The sequence below is a fragment of the Lissotriton vulgaris genome, unplaced genomic scaffold, assembly GCF_964263255.1.
Source record: "Lissotriton vulgaris unplaced genomic scaffold, aLisVul1.2 SCAFFOLD_1493, whole genome shotgun sequence".
Lineage (NCBI taxonomy): Eukaryota > Metazoa > Chordata > Amphibia > Caudata > Salamandridae > Lissotriton > Lissotriton vulgaris.
The window spans coordinates 243,388-262,656 of record NW_028254413.1 but is presented as its reverse complement, the minus strand read 5'-3'; the positions used below and the strand labels follow the sequence as shown (position 1 = coordinate 262,656).

Here is a 19,269-nt window from a genome sequence, read left to right as displayed (position 1 = left end):
GGATCACCTCCTCAATGAACCTTTCTGTCAAAAACAGGCCTCTTGGATGCAATATGCCTTCTTTATACAATACCATGAGTTCTAAAGTAAGGCCTAGATTTACAAAAGTGTCACTTAACGCAGCGCAACACTCAAATTTGCTGTGTTGCATCACAGGGTGAGAGCAGGAAAGTGCCAAGTCTACCCCTCTCCCTTGCACCACTGCACCATTAGGGAGTCGAGCACCATGCACACACATTTGCACTATGGTGCAAAGGTGTCTGCGAGAGTCTAGCTTAGGTTTTGTACTGGAAGGGCCCCCTTGCAGTACAAAAAAATAATATGCCTAGAAAAACCTGAAAACGTTTCCCATTGTGGATGAGTGTTGTAACAAATACCAATTTGCTCTGGTTTATAAATCCTTAAAAGATTTTGCGTCAAGTCCACTTAAGCAAACCAAAAACAAAAGTTCCATAAATACGGTCCCAATTATAAGATCAATATTCACCTACTCAGGCACTGTACAAAAAAAATCTCAGAAACATTCTTTTTGGCTAGCTTAGTGCTGTAGAAATACCATATGCATACAAAAGTAGTGGCTTCAACAATGTTATATTTTGCATTCAGATAAGATTAACAACTTGTGCAGCTACTCCCATACTCCTGACTCACTGGGACTTGCCTTACTTTGAGGTACAGAGCATTATCTGAAGCTGTTTAATGTGGTGACCAGCGGCAAAAGACTGAAAAAATTAATGGTTAAATGAAAAAGCATCAAAGGGGATAAGTTAACATGTAATTTTTATTTTATACCTTTGGCCCCATAGGAGCCAGGATACTAAACAAGCGAGCATAAAGAAAGTCTGGGACACTGTTCAAGAGGGGGAAAAATGTCAGAATACTACATAAAGAACAAAAAGGCTTAATGAAATATAGCAACTTCAATGTTTGTTTTTAGATTCAGAGTTTTCTTTAATCCTCTTCCAGTATTGCAAATCATTATAGCCAGCTCCCTTCTCATAGTTCTGTTGTCCAGTGATGGCCAACCTTCATCCCTGCACATAGACTTCATAGAGTCTAGAGGAAAAAGAAATTAACATACATAAGTGTCATGTTAACACCACTATTTTAGGTTTTTAATAGGACAGGGACGATGAGATATGGTTTCAAGGGTTCCTAAGTTTAACATTACGGTTACTTGGTCAAAGAGGTAATGGTGAGAGCAATGCATTGATGAAGAGGTGGGAAGGAAGTAAAGAAAAAAGACTCACCTGTCCAAGTGTATAAACTGACACTGTTCACCAGACGCTGTCACGCTTCCTCTGCAAACAGAAAGCAATCAATACCAGATTTAATTTACAAAACCATCATGGAGGCAGCCATGTAGAGCCGGAACTCTACTTATTACAGTATTCTTATTTGGAAAACAGTCTAAAAAATTACCATACTGACAAGATATCCAAATAGGAGCTTACAATCTAATGCTAGGAACAGGGCAACTGATCAAATTATTGGGAGAGCTGAAATTAAATCCCAACTCAAGGCTAAGCGCCAGATTTGCATGTAATTTGTAGCGCAAATGCTCAATGAGTTACAACCCCTCCCCCATTGCTCTTTTGCAGATGGCTGTTAAGTGTGAAGGAGCCTGTGTACAATAATATGAACCAGGACCATATATGCAAACATACATTTAACACTGTATGTATATTCATGCATTTTCATAGTCCTAAATCAATCAGAGTGGAAATAGTGCCAGTAGTGGATGAGAGTTGGTTCTGCTTGGGCAACAGAATCCTCCAATACCTGTTGACAAGTGCAAACAGAGCCATGAGGCCATTCTTAGTAAGAGGAAAACAAGCCAAGGTTGCCCTATGGCATTGTTCACCGCCATGCGGAATGGGGCACTCATCACATAACTTAATGGACTCATGATCATAAGGAACAGGGCACAACTGTGTTCTAGACCATGGACAATGGATATATAATGTCAGGTCACCAATTGCCATTTCTTTTTTCAGGTTGTAAGTTGCTTAGTCTTACTGGCTGAAAAAAACCTGGAAAAACTAGGAGTTCACTATAAATTAGCACATGGACATACTTTAATATTTTTGCTACGGTAGCATAAAAAAGGTAATAGCGCTGCAAGGGTTCAAACATTTTTGTAAGACTGAATCTCAATGCACAGCCACAGTTGCAGTGGCTTTCACATAGCCAAGTGATGATGCAGGTCAGAAAAAGACGTCTAAGACATCCAGAGACAGGAGAGAGATATCCTATGTGTTCTTTTCCAGCTTGGGGAAGTGACAAGTTTGGCATTTAACAGTTGACTGGTTCAATGTTGTCCCTTTACAGTTGCATGACTGTGGCACCAAGCCCCTTCACCACCACTCATTCAAACAAATATGCCTCTGGAAATACCATCAGGGCAGAGTGATAGATTTTCCAGAATACCAGAGATCTATATGTTCCATAACTATCAAAGCATTTCAAATTCGTTGAACAAGGATCCATTCTACATCCTCCTTTCAACATATAAAACTGGTAATACTTAAGATGACCATAATCTATGACACAAAAGCTGGTTCACAAAAACCAAGGCCCTAAACACCCAGCATTAGACAGAACAAGGCTCAAGGAGAGCAGGGTGCAGGCATTGTCAGTCAAGCCAGCTCCTATTGCAGACAGGGAGCTGGGTGGAGTCAAGTGTGGAGAAATTGGTCAGTCCGTGACAAGAACGTGGTTCGCGTTCAGTCAAAGATCTGCCTAGCATTTCCTGCACTCCTTTTGTGTTGTCAACTTACCTCCTCGGGTCCTATTGTCCCGCAGTCGGACGTCTCTGACATGTTACGGCTTCTTCACGCGGGTCTTCCTCTTACAGGTCGTTGATCTCTTCTTCCGAGTTCCTGTCTGCATCCATGTTCACTCGCCGGAGGTACCTACTTGTGTAGCTCTGTTTCTTCACGCCAGAGTTTCTTCAGCCTATCGTCCAGTACAGAATACAATGAGAGAAGAAAGATATATTTAACCAAAGAATCCTCGTCTGTCAGGTATATGGTAGGATGATGATGTTATATATGGTTAAAGGACAGTTACTTATCTGATTTATCTGATCCACGGAGAGTGGAAAAACTACTGTTATTCTTTTGTTTCCCTTATTTAACACGGGCTGGATATAAAGAGGAAAGGAGGTGAGGCATTGGCTGTGAACACAAGACAGGAGGCAGCAAAGAAGTTAAACGCTGGAATAAACCATTTGTAGGCAGGAATAAAGCAGTTGTATCGAGTACAGAAGGTCTTGCTTGCAGCAACGCTTGCGCGCTGCCAAAGCCTAAACAAAAATGCATATTTGTTAACCATACGAAATAAAAACAAACACTTTATAAAAACATATTAAAATGATTTACATTATGTAGAAATATATTGCAGGATTTCCCAAAACCATTGATGATAACCATTGTGTCGATTTTGCTGGGGTTTGTCACAGCAGTTAAGTAGATGAAGTAAGCAAAATGGGGAGATGAACGGTAAGGGTATCAGAAGCACAGAAAGGGAGAAGAGGTGAGGCTGAAGAAGACTGGATGTATTAACAAGCATTTGCAATGCAATAGGTCTCATATTTACGAGAGTTTGAGCTATTGGCATTGTAAATGAAAATGCCTTTTATTTATGTGTTGTTTTTATCTAGAGATGTGTTATTGTGTCCTTAGGGATTCAATCTATACAGGGCCCAAACCCACTTGATTACTTATGAAAAGTGTTTTTGCACACTAACGAGAACACACATTTTAGTTGTTAACGACCTTTGTGTGTTAAGGATTGGGTGCGCTGGATGTTCCCAATCAGACCTCCACCACCCCATAAACGAAGCGCGAGGATGTCTTTCTGGTAAATCTATCTTCGTCCGAGCCAGGATATTGAGGGACATTTCTCGTGCTGTGATGAGCCTACTTCAAAGCCAGGGGTTCAAAGGGGTGCAGAGACAGGATGTAGGTGGGAAAATGACAAGCGGGCCTGTCTTCTTAAAGGGGATGAATTCTCGATCCAGAAAAACTGCTGAAGCCTTCTTTCTAGAATATTGCACTTAGCGCTGCACTCTGCCAGTGGCATAGCAAGGGTACTATGCACCTTAATGCAAGAAAAAAATACAGTCATCTGGACTATGGCTTGGTATGAAAAGATATACATAATTTGGGTGCAAAAGGCCCATCACATCCTTGGACCCTGCTGTCACTGCACCTGCTGCACTAATGTTAGGGTCGAGTCTCCAAGTAATTCTGTTTGTCATTTCCTCTTTCCTATCTTCAGTCCTCTCGCATTATCTTTTCACCCTTTCAGCTGCCTATGCATTCCTGTCTTTTTCTCCAGTTTCTCATTATCCTTATCGCCTTCTCTCACTTTTTCTTTCCTCGCTCCCCTTAAATCCATTCTTTTCTTTTTCCCTTTACTCTCCGCCCTAAGCCGCCTATATTCTCAGACTTCAACGTGCATCATACTTTTCTCGCGCCAACATCCTCTTAATCTACCTGTTCTCATTCTCCTACTCACCTATTGTTGTATGTGTATTTTGGTACTTCTTTATCTATCTTTTATTTGCTTCGCTCTCCATTTTCCATCTTCTTCCTCTTGTTCTCTCTCTGACCTCATTATTTGTGGGGCCTTTCTCTTCCTTTTCCTTTTTTGCTCACCATTTTGTCCTCCCTTTCTGTTACTTATTGCCCTCCTTTCTTTATTTCACCATTTCTTTTCCTTTCATGTTTTCCTTTCTCTTTGAATCGGTCTATTTCTTGATTATCCTCTGTTGTGTCCTCCCTAACCCTTTCAATTTTCCACCCCTCTCCCCACGCCCCAAGACTGAATATAGTGCAGGTCAAGTGTTTGTCATTCAGAGCAAGTGACATGTAGTCTATCTGCCCCCCCCCCCCCACAACCACACCACTAGGCCTTGGTACCACAGCGCAGTCTGCACGATTGATGGCTACACCCTTGTCCTCTGTGTCATCAGTAGCACTGGGTACATTTGACTATGTAGCAACCAGTGCACGATAGGCAGCCCTCCCTCCTCTAGGCACTGGTGCCGCTGCACCCTGTGCACCACCAATAATTTATGCCTCTGTATATTTTGTGCTACAACTAGTTTCAGCTCTTGTGAGCTTTGGTGCAATCCATGCAGTGCATTGAAAATACACGTGTTACAATGAGGCTAAGCTTCCTCTGGAGGGGTGTGCTTTGCATCTTCATAGGACAAAGTCCGAAACCAGCGTGCCTAAGAGGTCCCTGGGCTACAGTTTTCCGAAGCGAAGGCATTCAAGCCTCGTGTTTACATGTAGTGCTGTAGGTCTCCTAGGATATACTCCAATCGGCTTGAGCTAGGGGATGCTTCGTTGTTTGCTGTAGTGTTAGGGTTGTGTGTATTCAAAAAGTAATGCAGTTCACTACTTATGTATATTTTTAGAACGTGCACAACCTTAAATACACAGAAGCTTTCACAGTTTGAGGTACAAAGGGGGCATCACAGCAGTCCTTCTTGCTACTCCTTGTGCTGCAAGGGCCTGAGAGGGGACCCTCATAGACTGCTGCTATCGGGGAGTGGTATCCCATCGAACTCACTACCTTTGATGCACCCTTAACCCCTTCCCAGAGGAGAGTCCTGCATTATTCCCCGCCCTAACAACGAACTCTGCTCCTCCTTAAGGCCTCCCTCCACCCAACCCCGACCAAGCTTGAGGCCCAGTGTGTGTGGGACCGGCTCTCGCTTGTAGCTGGGGAAGGCAACTGGTACCCCTTACACACCCCTAAGTTGGCTCTGCTCCAAAAAAATCTTAGAAAGGTGATACCAAACAGTGCCTTTTACAGCAGCTTTCGTAAGAAAATGAGCAAGCATCTATGAATGTGATGGAAAGTAAATTGAAAGCACGGAATTCAACGAGAGTTCAAATTGCAGTGTTATAAAATCGTAAAAGCAAGCAATCACTAGATTACTCATCAATTACATTTATACAAATTACGGGTCCCATTAATTCAGAGGCAACTAAGCCCATTCTATTACCAGAAGAATTCCACGCATGGAGATGAAAAAGAATGTAATTGGAAAAAATGAATGTGAGATCAAAACAAAAAAAATACCTCGCTCAGAAGTTTGTAAGTTTAAGTTTATTTCAATTTCCACGATTAATTAAAAAGTATGGCAACCATTCACAATAAAAAGCACCCGGAATTAAAAGAAGCATTGGCATAGCCAATAGGTCTCTCCTTTGGGACCTTATAAGAGTTTAGCCATAAATAAATACTTATAAGGTCCCAAAGGCGAGACCTATTGGCTATGCCAATGCTTGTTCATTAGAGGGCTGATTTAGACAAAGCAAAACCTTCCTGAACCATCAAAAACACCTCCCTCAGTTACCTGTGAAGCAGTAATTCGATCTCCTGCCCCGATAAAGGTTTCTCCCACACAAACATGCAAATGGTCGAGAAGCACTCAAGACATCTGCAATAATCTAGAGGAAGAGGTTGAACAGGCGCCATGTCCACTTTGTAAATATCTTGCTGACCCAGGCGTGTTGACCTAACGAGTGCCCGACGCTCCGACATGACGTCACTTCCGGCGCCAACGGAAGTGCATAACAAAGCACTTCAACATTGCATTCTGGGACTTGTAGTTATGTTTATCTTATTACACAACGGGACTGACAGATCGACGGGCAATAATGGGCAGAGATGGATTAATGAGGAAACATAGAAAGAGACTGATTTACAGACAGAGACATTGTTAGAACAATAGATAGGCTGCGAGACAGACAGATTCCATCGTCATGGCAGTGCACATTCTAAATGTCCCTGAGCAGCGATGCGCTAAAATGAAACTCATCAGCGCCGACGGTCATACTGTCCCCAAACCAATCCGAGGCGCTGCTTCTGCTACCCAATTGTTTCTCATTAGTCTAGATAATGTTTTAATGGTGTTAGTTTATGTGCAGTCTCCCGAGGATTAATAGCAATGGGAGTGCGGGGGGGGGGGCAGAAGCGGCATGACTGCAAAGGGTACGGAGTGTGCAACAAACGGTGTGATCGCCGTACACTGAAGAACACTTCTTAAACTGCTCAGATCGGTCCAGTGAGGTGAGACAGAAACTGGCGCACAGTGCGATGCTATGGCGGAAGGTGCCGTAAAATGAATGAAAGAAGAAAGTGCATCCCCCCCAACAGTTCTGTCAGTGCACGGAAGTCTGCAGGCCACTGACTAGGTCAGTCACAGATCGAGGCAGCCGGTGTGGCAGGGTCTCAGCTGCTAGTGCAGTCAGCTGAGCCCAGCACACAAGGGTACGATTGTTAGGATGAGTCAGCAGACATGTCAATCAGTCTGATATTAGAATTATGAATGGAACTTACTGTGCCCACTGCCTACACACGTGGTCAGCACACCGTACTAGTAGTACTTACCAGGAGCGACCTTCGCTTGGCACACACTGCTGAGGCTGTGGCAGAATTCATTATTGCAGCAGAGTGCTGGCAGGCTGTAAAGAGCACCCGCTTCTTCCACTGCATCCTCAACTCCGGCCTCTTCAGCAGTGCTTGTCTGCTATCTTTAATTGTATGTTAGCAGACAAGAAATATCATGATACAATAAAATATGGTGTCATATAGTTCAAGTGAATGTATTTTTTTAGAGGCTGAATCGATTTACCTTAGTAAATGGTATTATTTATTATCTTTTAAAAGTGAAAGTTTTAAAACATAAACCGATTAACCATTCTGGCCTCGCTCTGATGACATTTCTGTACCAAAAGACAGGCAGAGGTCAATATCCCTGTGTTTCCAGTTATTTATATAGCGTAAACTTGTCCCAAAGATATTGGGGCTCTTTACTTGAGTGGAAATACATTTATGCCAGCCCTTCCGATTACGAGCCTAATCACTTGCCTGCTGATTGATTGTAAACATCCGACTTTGAGATTCTGCTGCTGACGGGCAATTATGCTACAGAGGGACCCCAATGCTGTGGGCTAGCACCACCTTACCCCATTGGATCAATACTTTATTTTCCCTTCACTGTGGGAAGAGAGAGCTCTGTGGCTTAGAGGGAAACACATGTCTGATTGTCATGGTGCAGACTGCTGCAGGCAATTGGTAGGCTGGAGCAGCAGGCTACTCATAGCACACTTCGATACATTGGAAAATTGCCTGTCACTGCAGTCCCATCAAAATGAGGCACAGGCTGCACCTTGGCTGCATTGAATTCCTTTCCTCAGTCCTTGCCAATGAGCCACTCCACGCCCAACATGTAACCCTATACTGACTCAAAGCAGGCTTAGGATACCATACTGATAACTAATTGGTTCTTTCTGAGCCAGCTTCTTCACTGGGAACAAACCAAAGAAACCCCTAATTTGCTCTGCGAAGGGAGTCAAACCAAAACGAAGCAGTGCACTATGTCTGCCTTATTCCAGAGAAATGTGAGCGGCAAAGCTCCGAGATTTTCAGATCCCATAAACAGGATTTTGACATTCATTTAGTTAAGATTTGTTTTTGTATTCTGGTACTTATAAGCCAGTATTTTATTCACTGGACTATGAGTACCAGAATGGAAAGGAAAAATCTGGATAGCACAATATATCAATACTGTTCCAAAAGGTGAGAAATTCGAGGCAAGACCCCGCGCTCTCCAGCACCTGCTCAGGAAAAAATAATTATAGGTATTTGCACCTATTTCTTATAGAAAGTTTTGCAAACAAACTGCCATCGACTGTGTAATACCGTGCAAAAGTACAGCATTTTGACTAAAGAAATAGCGCTGTGAGGCCAGATGCTTATCACCCTTTTATTCCTTTTGAAGCTTCAAAAGACCGCATTCCAAAAGAGAAAACATTGTGTGATGATAAATGAACTCAGCAATGAAGCTGCAGAATACAACAGAAAAAAGAGCAGAGATAAGCAAAGAAAGAATATCAGAGTGAAAGTTAGGGTAGGGAGACTGCCCATTAGTGACTTGTCATAAATGTTCAATGTTAATATTAAATAACAACTTTCAATAAGGCAGCATGCTACACTCTACTTACTGGTGTGTGAAGAACCTATTAGTATGAAGCACCATTTATTTGTATGTAAATGAATACTTGTGAAATATCTAAACAGTGTTCGTTGTTCACTAATAAACAAATAATTCTGAAATTATCTATAAGGCTTTATTTTTTGTAACAAAAATTAAACCAATTCAGATAAAGTATTAAGCAAGCTCTCCTAAAAAAAAACAGGCCCAGTCTCATTTTGTGAGTGCCTATGAAGTAAAGAGATAGTCCTCTTTAAAGCATCCTCAAATCATCAGGAACCATCTCATCTTGAGAAGTCATCAACTGCTTATCCTCTGTTCATCAGGAATAATCACATCTTGTGGCGTCATCAGATACTCATTTTCAAGTCATCCTCAAATCATCAGGCTCACTTTTCTCAGATCTGCTGATGAGTTCAAGAGCTTGATGATGTCTGATGATGTGAAAATGACTTCTAGTGTAGTTGAATGATCATCCAATGAGTCTGGGATGGCTTCTAAAGTAATCCTGTTTGACCTGGTCGCTTAACGTGCGAATACTTGCTCCATCACCACCATTGCCTATGTAACGTTTGTTCTTGTGTTTGAGTGTCCGAGTGTCCTCCATTTATTTATTTATTTATTTATTTATTTTTTAACATTTAATATAGCGCGAACAAATGCCCGCAGGCGTCTATGGCAGTACTGTACCTCTACTAGTACTGTGTACCCTTTTGTAACCTGCACACGTTAAGATGAATTCATAAAAGACCAGGTGGTCATGCATACCACGAGTGCAAATGTACAGGACAAATTGTGGGCGAGCGGTGATACCACGCTTAAAGAAGTGTTGGTGATAGTGAAGAGAGCAGAACTCGCAAAGAGATGCGCCAACGCAACCAAGAAAGAGGTAGCCACTCCCACCATGGTGAACAGAATACAGGAGGAAGATCACCGTAAAGACCAAAGAAACAAGCAACCACTAACCAAAGGAAGCAGCAGATGGCAAGGGAAACCGGCGAGCAGTGAGAACAAGAAAACGTGCTACAGGTGCGGAAGCTGGTCCCATGAAGCCCATGACAGAAAATGTCCGGCTTTCCGGGCCAAATGCCTACACTGCGGCATCGTGGGTCACTACGAGAAGGTATGTCGAAAGAAACAGCAGAAGGGAATGGTGAGATACGTTGACCAAAGTGAAGAAGACCCCGAGGAAGTCACGGAGGAAGAAGTGGTCACCGTCTTATGCATATACGATCAAGTGTTGAGCGTGGACAGCAAGAGATCTACCAAACCAGTCCTAGACTTGTCCATAGGCGGCATCACCATCACAGTCGTGGCAGACACGGGATCTCCGTTCACCATCGTGCAGAGAGCAGTGTGGGAAGAAGAATTCCAACCCAAGTTAGGCCCAGAACTGGAGAAACTTGACATACGGCCAGTCACTTACAACGGAGATCGCATTCCCATGTTAGGCTTCCGACACCTACTATTTGAGTTCAGAGGCCGATCGGCGTGGTGCAAGCTATATGTTGCAGAGAAAGGACCCTCCGTCCTAGGATGGCTAGACCAGGGTGATCTCGGCATAAAAACTCGACCCCGGAGGAAAGGAACAAATTCTCCTCACAGAACAGGAGGAATGGCCAGACTTGAACAGATGGAAGAGGAACTACCCGAAGGTGTTCGGGGGCACGGTAGGAAGAATGGAGAAATTCCAACATAGAATAGTGCTCAAGGAAGGAGCCATTCCAGTGGCACACAAGGCGAGGAATGTGCCCATCGCAGTGAGAGAAGCGGTCCAGACAGAACTCCAAGACCTAGAAAGGAAGGGCATCATAGAGCCAATTACCTGCGCCGAATGGCTAGCGCCCTTGGTAGTAGTGATGAAACCCAACGGGAAGGTCAGGCTCTGTGTAGACCTGAGAGAACTCAATAAAAACATAGTAGTGGAGAAATTTCCCCTTCCCAGGATAGAGGAGATGTTGGCCAAAACCAGAGGGGTTCAGTGGTACTCCACCATCGACCTTACGTCAGCCTACCACCAGGTAGCACTGCACCCGGACAGCAAAAGCCTAACGTCGTTCATTACCCCGTTTGGATGCTACAGATTTTGTCGCATGCCGTTTGGGCTGGCCTCGGCGGCAGCCGTCTTTCAAAAAATGATGCACCACCTATTCAGAGGCTGTGAAGACGTCCAGTACTTCCAGGATGATATCCTGGTGATGGGAAGAGACAGAAGAGATCATGACCGAAAACTAGAGAAGGTACTGCAAACTTTGGAAGCCAAAGGTCTCACGGCAGAGTGGTCGAAGTGTCGGTTGGGCCTACAATCGGTGACATACTTAGGTCACGAAATAGGACAACAGGGGATCACGCCTAAGGCGGAGAACGTGAAGGCCATTGCAGAGGCACCGCCCCCCAAGAACAAGGAGGAAGTCAGGTCGTTCCTGGGAATGGCGGAGTACTATAGCAAATTTGTGATACACTTCGCCTCCAAAACCTACAACATGAGACTGCTGACCCGAGAAAGCACGGCGTTCCAGTGGACACCGGAAGCCCAAGCTGAGTTTGAAGTCCTCAAAAAGGAGATCTCAGGAGCCATACCGCTCAAAGGGTACGATCCACAAGGCACCACCGTGCTCATTACCGACGCCAGCGACAAGGGCCTAGGCGCAGTCCTCATGCAAGACCGAGGAAGAGGAGACATGGAGACAATCAGCTTCGCCTCCAGAGCGGTGACAGAGACCGAAAGCAAATACAGCGTCATCGAAAAAGAGATGCTAGCGGTAGTGTGGGCCACGACGAGGTTCCGGCAATTCTTATGGGGCACCCGATTCCTGCTTAAGACAGACCACAAGCCGTTAGTGAAGGTACTAACATCGTGTGGACATGCCAGCGCCACACCCAGGATATCGAAAATGTCCTTAAAACTGCTGGAATTCAGATATGATGTAGAATACATCCCAGGGAACAAGAATCGAGTGGCAGACTACCTGAGCCGAGCAGCAGCCATGGAGCCTGGGGAGGAAGATCCAGCAGATGGAGGGGAATTGGTGGCGCTCATAGAAGATCAAGAGAAGGTAATTAGCATGCAAGAATGGAGGGAGGCGTACGAGGAAGATCCCGACATCAAAGAAGTAAGGGTGCACATCATACAAGGTTGGCCAGAAAAGAGAAAAGTGAGGACAAACCTCAAACCATTTTATGAGGTGAAAGAAGAATTGTAAGTAGGAGACAAGGGCATCTTCATCTACCGGGGAGACAAGGTAGTTCCCCCAAGAAATCTCATCAACAAATTGCTGGATTTACTACACGAAGGCCATCTTGGAATAGGAAAGCTCAAGGCCCGAGCGAAGCAAAATTACTGGTGGCCAGGAATGGACGTAAGAGCAGAGAGGCATGTCAGAGAGTGTTCCCAATGCCAAGGGGCCGACAAAACGTTGAGACCACTACGTCCAGCTTTAGGAAAATTTGAAAATCCCTTAAATCCATGGGAAGAGTTGTCTATAGACATCCTAGGACCGGTGCTGGATGACCAGAGCACACAGAACTATGTATGCGTCATCATAGACCGTTATTCCAAGTGGCCAGAGATCAAAGTGAGTGAATCCATGGACACGGAGAACATTCTAGAGTTTCTGTCCGAAACGTTCACCCGAGAAGGAATTCCTAAGTCCATCCTAAGTGACAATGGACCTCAGTTCACGTCGGAAAAATGGAAACAATTCATGGAAAGGAATGGAATCTCCATGAAGCACACAGCCATCTACCATCCAGCGGGAAATGGTTTAGTCGAAAGATTTAACAGAGTAGTGATGGGAGCAATACAAGCGGCTATTTCTAACAACAAAGACTGGAAGAGAGCGTTGGAGAATATGGTATGGGCCTACAGAATAACCCCCACAGGTACGGGGTACAGCCCGTTTCAAATATTGAGAGGACGTGAGCCCTTCACGCATGACAACAGGGTCTGGAAGGAGAAGGTGGTAACCAGCGAGTGGTCTCCGGCCGTAGTAAGGGCCAATCTTGAAAGAGCACAAGCCATCTACACCAACAACTACAACAAACGCAGGAATGTGAAGGACACTCAATTGGAAAGAGGAGAGTGGGTAAGAGTAAGGCTAGCCACCTTACAAAGAAAAGGAGACAGCAAGTATAGCAAACCCTTGCAAGTCAAGGAAGTATATGATCGAGCGGCTCTGCTCAGCGATGGGAATGTGTGGTCGCAGGACCGCATGGCCAGGTGCAACAAGATAGTGAGGTGGGGACGACGGTCCTCAGAAGGTGCGGATATGGATGACGTGATCGGAGAAGAGGAGCCCAGTGGAAATGAGCAAGAAGATGGAGCAAGTGCAAGAGGAGAGCAAGAAGGTGAGGAAGGAAGCGAGACTCAGAGAGCAGAGATGGACGTGTTGGGTGGTAATACCAATGATGAAGGAGCAATGAGCGGAGGAGCAGAAGATACAGAAACGCAGGGGCAAGGTGCCCGAGAGAACATTGGCAAGGTGACCCGGAGAGGCAGACAAATTGTAAGGCCTGCCCGATTTCGAGACTTTGAGCTAGACTGCGAACTGTAAGTGACTGATCTTGGGTTTGGTAAAAGGGGGAGATATGTAGCGTTCTAGTTGTTACACGTCACGTTGACGTGACGCACGGCGGCCATGTTGGCGCCGGGTATGCGCGCGCATCATTAGCGCGCTTGACACTCACCGGAGCAGAGCGCCGGCCGGCGCTCCTCGGACGAGTTTATTTAAAATATAATAAACGTACACAGCACTGCAACCACTGCCTCCGAGTCATCTATTGAGCAACATTACACACGTCACTTTTTCCTCCTGTAATGTAACGTTTGCTTTTGTAATTTGTTCACTTGTAATGTTATCATGTATCAGTTCTGTTCCTATTGAAAAGCGCTCTGACACCTTCGCGTAAAGTCCGCGCTATATAAAAACGCATAAATAAATAAAAAAAATAAACTCGTAACGTGAGACTTGTTTAAATAGAACACGAGGGTAAAAGGAATCCGTCCAAACCTCCCATTCAGATTCCATTCAAATCACTCCTGATTCCATAACCAGTGTCTTTAAACACATGCTGTGTAATCTTCCCAATGATACATTTCAAATTGTTTCTCAATGGGCGAGTTTACACCTACTTATCAAGGAAAAAAAGCTGCTACGACCACGTTTAAGATGGCAGTTGTCCGAGATGAGCAGTCTAGTCTCGGACGCCATTACGGCCTTACGTTGATGACGTGTTTTGACGTTCTCTCGGAGATTCGCCCCCCCCAATGTGTTCGGCGGTTTTGCGCATGCGTGTTGCCGAGGCCCCTGTAGTTGCGGCCGCAGGAATAGCGCTTACGGTATACAGTGGAGCGCTTTTCACGTTTCTTCAGCTGCCGCCACCGGCGCCGCTATGATGATGATGAGTAACACCGGGCTCCCTCCAACCACCGTTATCCAGGTCACCAACCTGTCCGCTGCTGTCACCAGTGAGCAGATGCGCAACCTCTTCACCTTCCTGGGGGACATCGAAGAGCTGCGGCTCTATCCGCCAGAGTAAGTGCGGCCTTGAGGGTCAGGCAGCTAAGTGTGGTCTTGGGACCTCACTCCGATCTGCACATTCAAATTTAGGGGCCTAGACCCGCTCCCGATGATGATAGCTGGAAACTTGGGGTCATGTGACAGCTCCAAGTGTCTCTGGAGAGCGTGTCTGCCGTCTGGCCATTGTTGTACATGTGTTATTGAAAGCTGTACATTGGAGATCTGCATTGGTTCCAGTTTGAAGGAGTTCAAAAATGGGTAATGAGATGCGCCGACTTTTAAAGACCAACTTTCTTTTAGTGAAAAGTTCTTTTATTCCCCACTTATGTAGTGATGAACACGTGCTCATTTGCATTTTAGCTTTGGGAATCCACACGTGAAGTAACGCAGATAAGTCAGGTTTATTCACATTTTGGAGGTCGGTACCCAGTTTTTTGTTGATAATTACTAATGTAAATATTCGTCTTGTATAATGTAGTTGGTGCTGGAATTGGAAAAACTTTACTCTTGGGTCAAGGTGTGGCAATAAAAAGTGGGTGGAGTCACGAGAGGCGGAGTCATGAAAAGCAGTTCGTCAGTTGCAATTTAGAGTTCTATTTTTCTTAACTCTGCCACAGAGAAATTAACAACTAGGAGAAACGAGGCAATAATTCAGTTTTTGCTTAGTTGGTCGCAACTGCATCATAAAAAGAAAAAACAATCTTGTGGGGTTAAGTCACCTGCTGCAGAGAGCTTTGTGTGTCCTGTAAATCTCAGGGAATAATAATGGCGAGATAACTCTGGTGGTTAATGCACTTGATGGAGAGGTCTGTGTTTCGTCTGGTCACAGTCTTGGCTCATCATCCTCCTCAAACACTTTATTCGGAAGGTTTTCCATCAATAAATGTAACATATATAAAATATTATACATTTAATATTATTAAAACACAATTAATTGCTAACAAGAGGGTGATTACAAATAACAATAAATAATTAAAAGATAAAGTGCCAGGTGCCTTTGTAGCAATTTTGTAATGATCCTTCATATTTACGTAATTTATATGTCATCGTTTTAGTAACTAGGGGGATTTTCACACCACTTCAATATCGTGGAACGAAGTTAAAAATGGCATTATAATTCTTGAAAGGCAAAGTACCTCGTACACTTATAGCATGTTTTAGAAATGAGCTAAAATGTAGACCTGTTTCACATTCTGCCAATTGGATAATGGCTGTAACTTAGCTCCACACTGCCTAGTGCCTCGATTTTTGTTTTGTTTTAAAAAGCGGTATCAAACATAGTCCAGTATAAAATTCATAGAATTTACATGTCAATAAAAAGTGAGACATAGTTTGGGCTGTCTTATGGATAGAGGGAATAGCGGCAAGGTTGGTTTGATACCGAATCGGGAAACATAATAAATATTTCAGGGTATCGGCGTAAAACCTAAATAATAAAGAACGTTCCCATTTTCCGAATGGCTGTCCTAAATACACAGAAGCTGCAGTCAAGACACACTGGGAGAGGTAGGCTTGACTTATAAATTAGCATAGAGGGTTAATGTGTCTCCTGCAAAGGACATTGTGTAATGTGCAGATGATGTTTATTTTATGTAGAGTGGGTTAAGAGGGTTACTGTTTTTGACACTGGGATCCTTTTATTACATGCAGCTCATAAATTACAGTCCTAAGATAGTGTAGTGAGCTATAAATGGGCATTGAGGACCTGCTTGCAAACTGCAAGGCATGGGTTTAGAACCTTATTGTTTCTTCACAATCTGTTATGATAATGCTGCTAAAAAGTGTTTATTTGGGTAGTACTTAAGTCTTATTAGTACAGACAAGCCCAACCACTACGTAATGTTTTAATCCTGACTCGGTTTTTCTCACAGGCACGCACACTTAACATATAATCCCTATCTGTAAATAAGATGTGCGACTAGAAAAGTCGATGTACAATGCGTGCATGTGAATTAAATACAAAAAAGTTAGTGCTGTTTAAAGTTATTCGTCTAAATACTCATACTAACCAATACATCTGCCTTTTTCACAGTACATGCATATCTCTTAGATACAGGGATTAAATCCATTCAAAAATTTGTTTCCAAATTGTAGTTTCTCTTAAGTACTTGTGAAGTGATGCCAAGCTTGCAGTCCTTTGTTTTTGGACCCACCTGGAATCTAAAATAAGAAAGGCCCCTTGCACGCTGTTGCGCCAAACAGATAGGGACAACGTGTCCTGGTTTTGGCGAATTACTTAGTGAAATATATTGAGTTTGTCCCTGAGGCCAGATGGATCTGCGATCCTGCTCAATAATCGCTTCCAGATCCCACTTAATTCTAGCACTGTGTGCCACCTTCAGTTGTTTCATGGTGTCACTCACATGGGTATCTACGACTGCCCATCCAAACAGCTTAAAGTTTTGCTATGGAGGTGGTTTACGATGAGTGTATTTTTGTGTGACTGCTGTGTATTTATAGTTAGGACCTAGTTCCCCCCCATCCCCCACCAAAAAAAGTTCATCCACCTCCACTCTTTCCTTAAAAGTTTCAGGGAGACCTGTCAAGCAGGGGCCGAGAAAAAAGGAGGGTCCTAAAACCCAATTTCTTTAGGGACATTTGAACAGTTCTACAGCCCAAACGGCTATATGGAATTACATTAAATTTGGCAGGAAGCTGGATCTGTCCCCAGAAAACGTTTATTTTTGTGATTTGGTGTAATCCTCTCAGTAGTTTTTGAGAAGTGAAGGTTCAGTTTTATGTATATCTGGATGGTTGGGTTTGTGGGAGTCCCCAGTGCATGCAACTTCAAATAATACAGCAATCTGATTGACCTCTTTTCCAGTCGTCTGTCTACCTCCTGCAAGCCTCTTGGGTGCTTGCGCTGTAATTTGCTGGCTCCCATGATGTGCCTGCCATTTCAGCAGGGGAGGCTGCCCAAGGGGGTGTTGGGCACAGGGCCTGTCCACAGGAAAGCTTTATCTGAGGCTTAAGATGTATGTTCGTTGAGAGAGCCATCGAGCAAGGAATGTATTTGTCCTGATGTTGTGCATGTCGATATAGAAACCGTTAAAAAAATAACTCCTGGAGAACATGTCACTTTTTAGGTCTCGCCTGTCGATGCGCATGCGCATTGAGCAAGCGAGACTATAGGGGCTCATCGACTCTTTTCTAGCTTGCAAGGAATCGTGGCGATTCCTTGCAGTGCCCGTGACTTTTAAGGTCAATGCGCATGCGCATTAAGCTTATGCGCATGCGCATTGACCTTAAAAGTCACGGGCGCGTGCATGTCCGTCTTTGTTTACCCGCTCCTCCCCTCTCCGCCCCCGTTCCGCCCCCTCCCCGCCGTGTCGCATTTCTCCTCCCCCCTCCCCTCTCTTCCCTCCGGCTTCTTTTTTTTTGTTTATTTTACTCGCACCTCTCCCCTCTCCGCCCCCGTTCCGCCCCCTCCCCTTCCCGCCGTGTCGCATTTCTCCTCCCCTCTCTTCCCTCCGGCTTCTTCTTTTTTTTTTGTTTAGTTTACCCGCCGTGTGACACAGATCCAGCATATACCCTTTCTAAAATACTAACCAGCTACCCCGTTCACTTGTTGTCCTAGGATCGAAGTACATCTCTGGTCTTTTTGCATGTCCCCTACATACATGCACAGGCCGCATGCTAAATCCTGAACTCACCAGCTATCAGCCTCCTCACCACGTCTTCTCTACTATGCTCCTTACGCCAAGGGAGCATCTTCACTACATGATGTCCTTCACAAGCATCCACACGTTGCAGCAACACTTTTCAGCTCTCCGCCCCCGTTCCGCCCCCTCCCCTTCCCGCCGTGTCGCATTTCTCCTCCCCCCTCCCCTCTCTTCCCTCCGGCTTCTTTTTTTTTGTTTATTTTACTCGCACCTCTCCCCGTTCCGCCCCCTCCCCTTCCCGCCGTACATTTAAATATCATTGGGAACACGATAAGCAAAGGCGGCTTAGAGGTAAAAGTGATATTAACATCAGTTACGTTGCTCTGGGACGTGAGTTTTAAAGGCGGCTTGGAAATAAAGGTTAATGCTCACTGTGCGTTCTCGCTGCAATTAAGGTGCGAGTGGAGTTAAACTAACTCATTTGTTTAAAATACATTAACACAGCGGAGCTCGCAGAGACACTTGCTTAGGAGAGGGTGCTCAAGGACATAGATGTTAAAGGCGGCTTAGAACTAGAGTTTAATGCTGACTCGCCATATATATAAAGGTAACCTGTTTCATTAGGTTACATTTAAATATCTTTGGGAACATGATGAGCAAAGGCGGCTTAAAGCTAAGAGTGGATATTAGCATAAATTAAGCTGCCGAAAGACGTGAGCGTTGAAGGCGGCTTGAAAATAAAAGTTAGTGCTCGCTGTGCGTATTCGCTGCAATTAAGATGCCGTGCGTGGTACTTGGGAAGGCTGCCCATCTATGCACTATCACTGGGTTATTGAAGCTGTTCCTTCTGCAACCGCAAGCACATGCTATCTCGATACACAGTTGTATTTGCGTGCTCACCCCCCCACGCCCTCTTCACTGCTTGAACCGTCCTCCCAACCCCTCTCTCATAGGGATGAGGGATAAAAAGCCTCAACACACACTTGCGCTGTTCTGTACAAAATATAATTATCCCAACAACCCCTCACCCTCAATCCCTCACCCTCAACCCCTCACCCACCCTCAACCCATCACCCTCAATCCCTCACCCACACTCACCCACACTCACCCACACTCACCCTCACTC

General features: G+C 44.6%; 1 protein-coding gene across 1 annotated transcript in view; it reads left to right on the top strand.

Moving 5' to 3' along the window:
* Window positions 1-14,286: 14,286 nt before the first annotated feature.
* Window positions 14,287-19,269, top strand: part of LOC147659537 (putative splicing factor, arginine/serine-rich 7) — a gene marked incomplete at its 3' end in the record, with an annotated part of 238,441 nt that continues 233,458 nt past the window's right edge. The window contains exon 1 of the mRNA XM_086951663.1: window positions 14,287-14,556. Within this exon, the coding sequence (XP_086807789.1) occupies window positions 14,414-14,556 (143 nt within the window). The remainder of the gene's footprint in view (window positions 14,557-19,269) is intronic.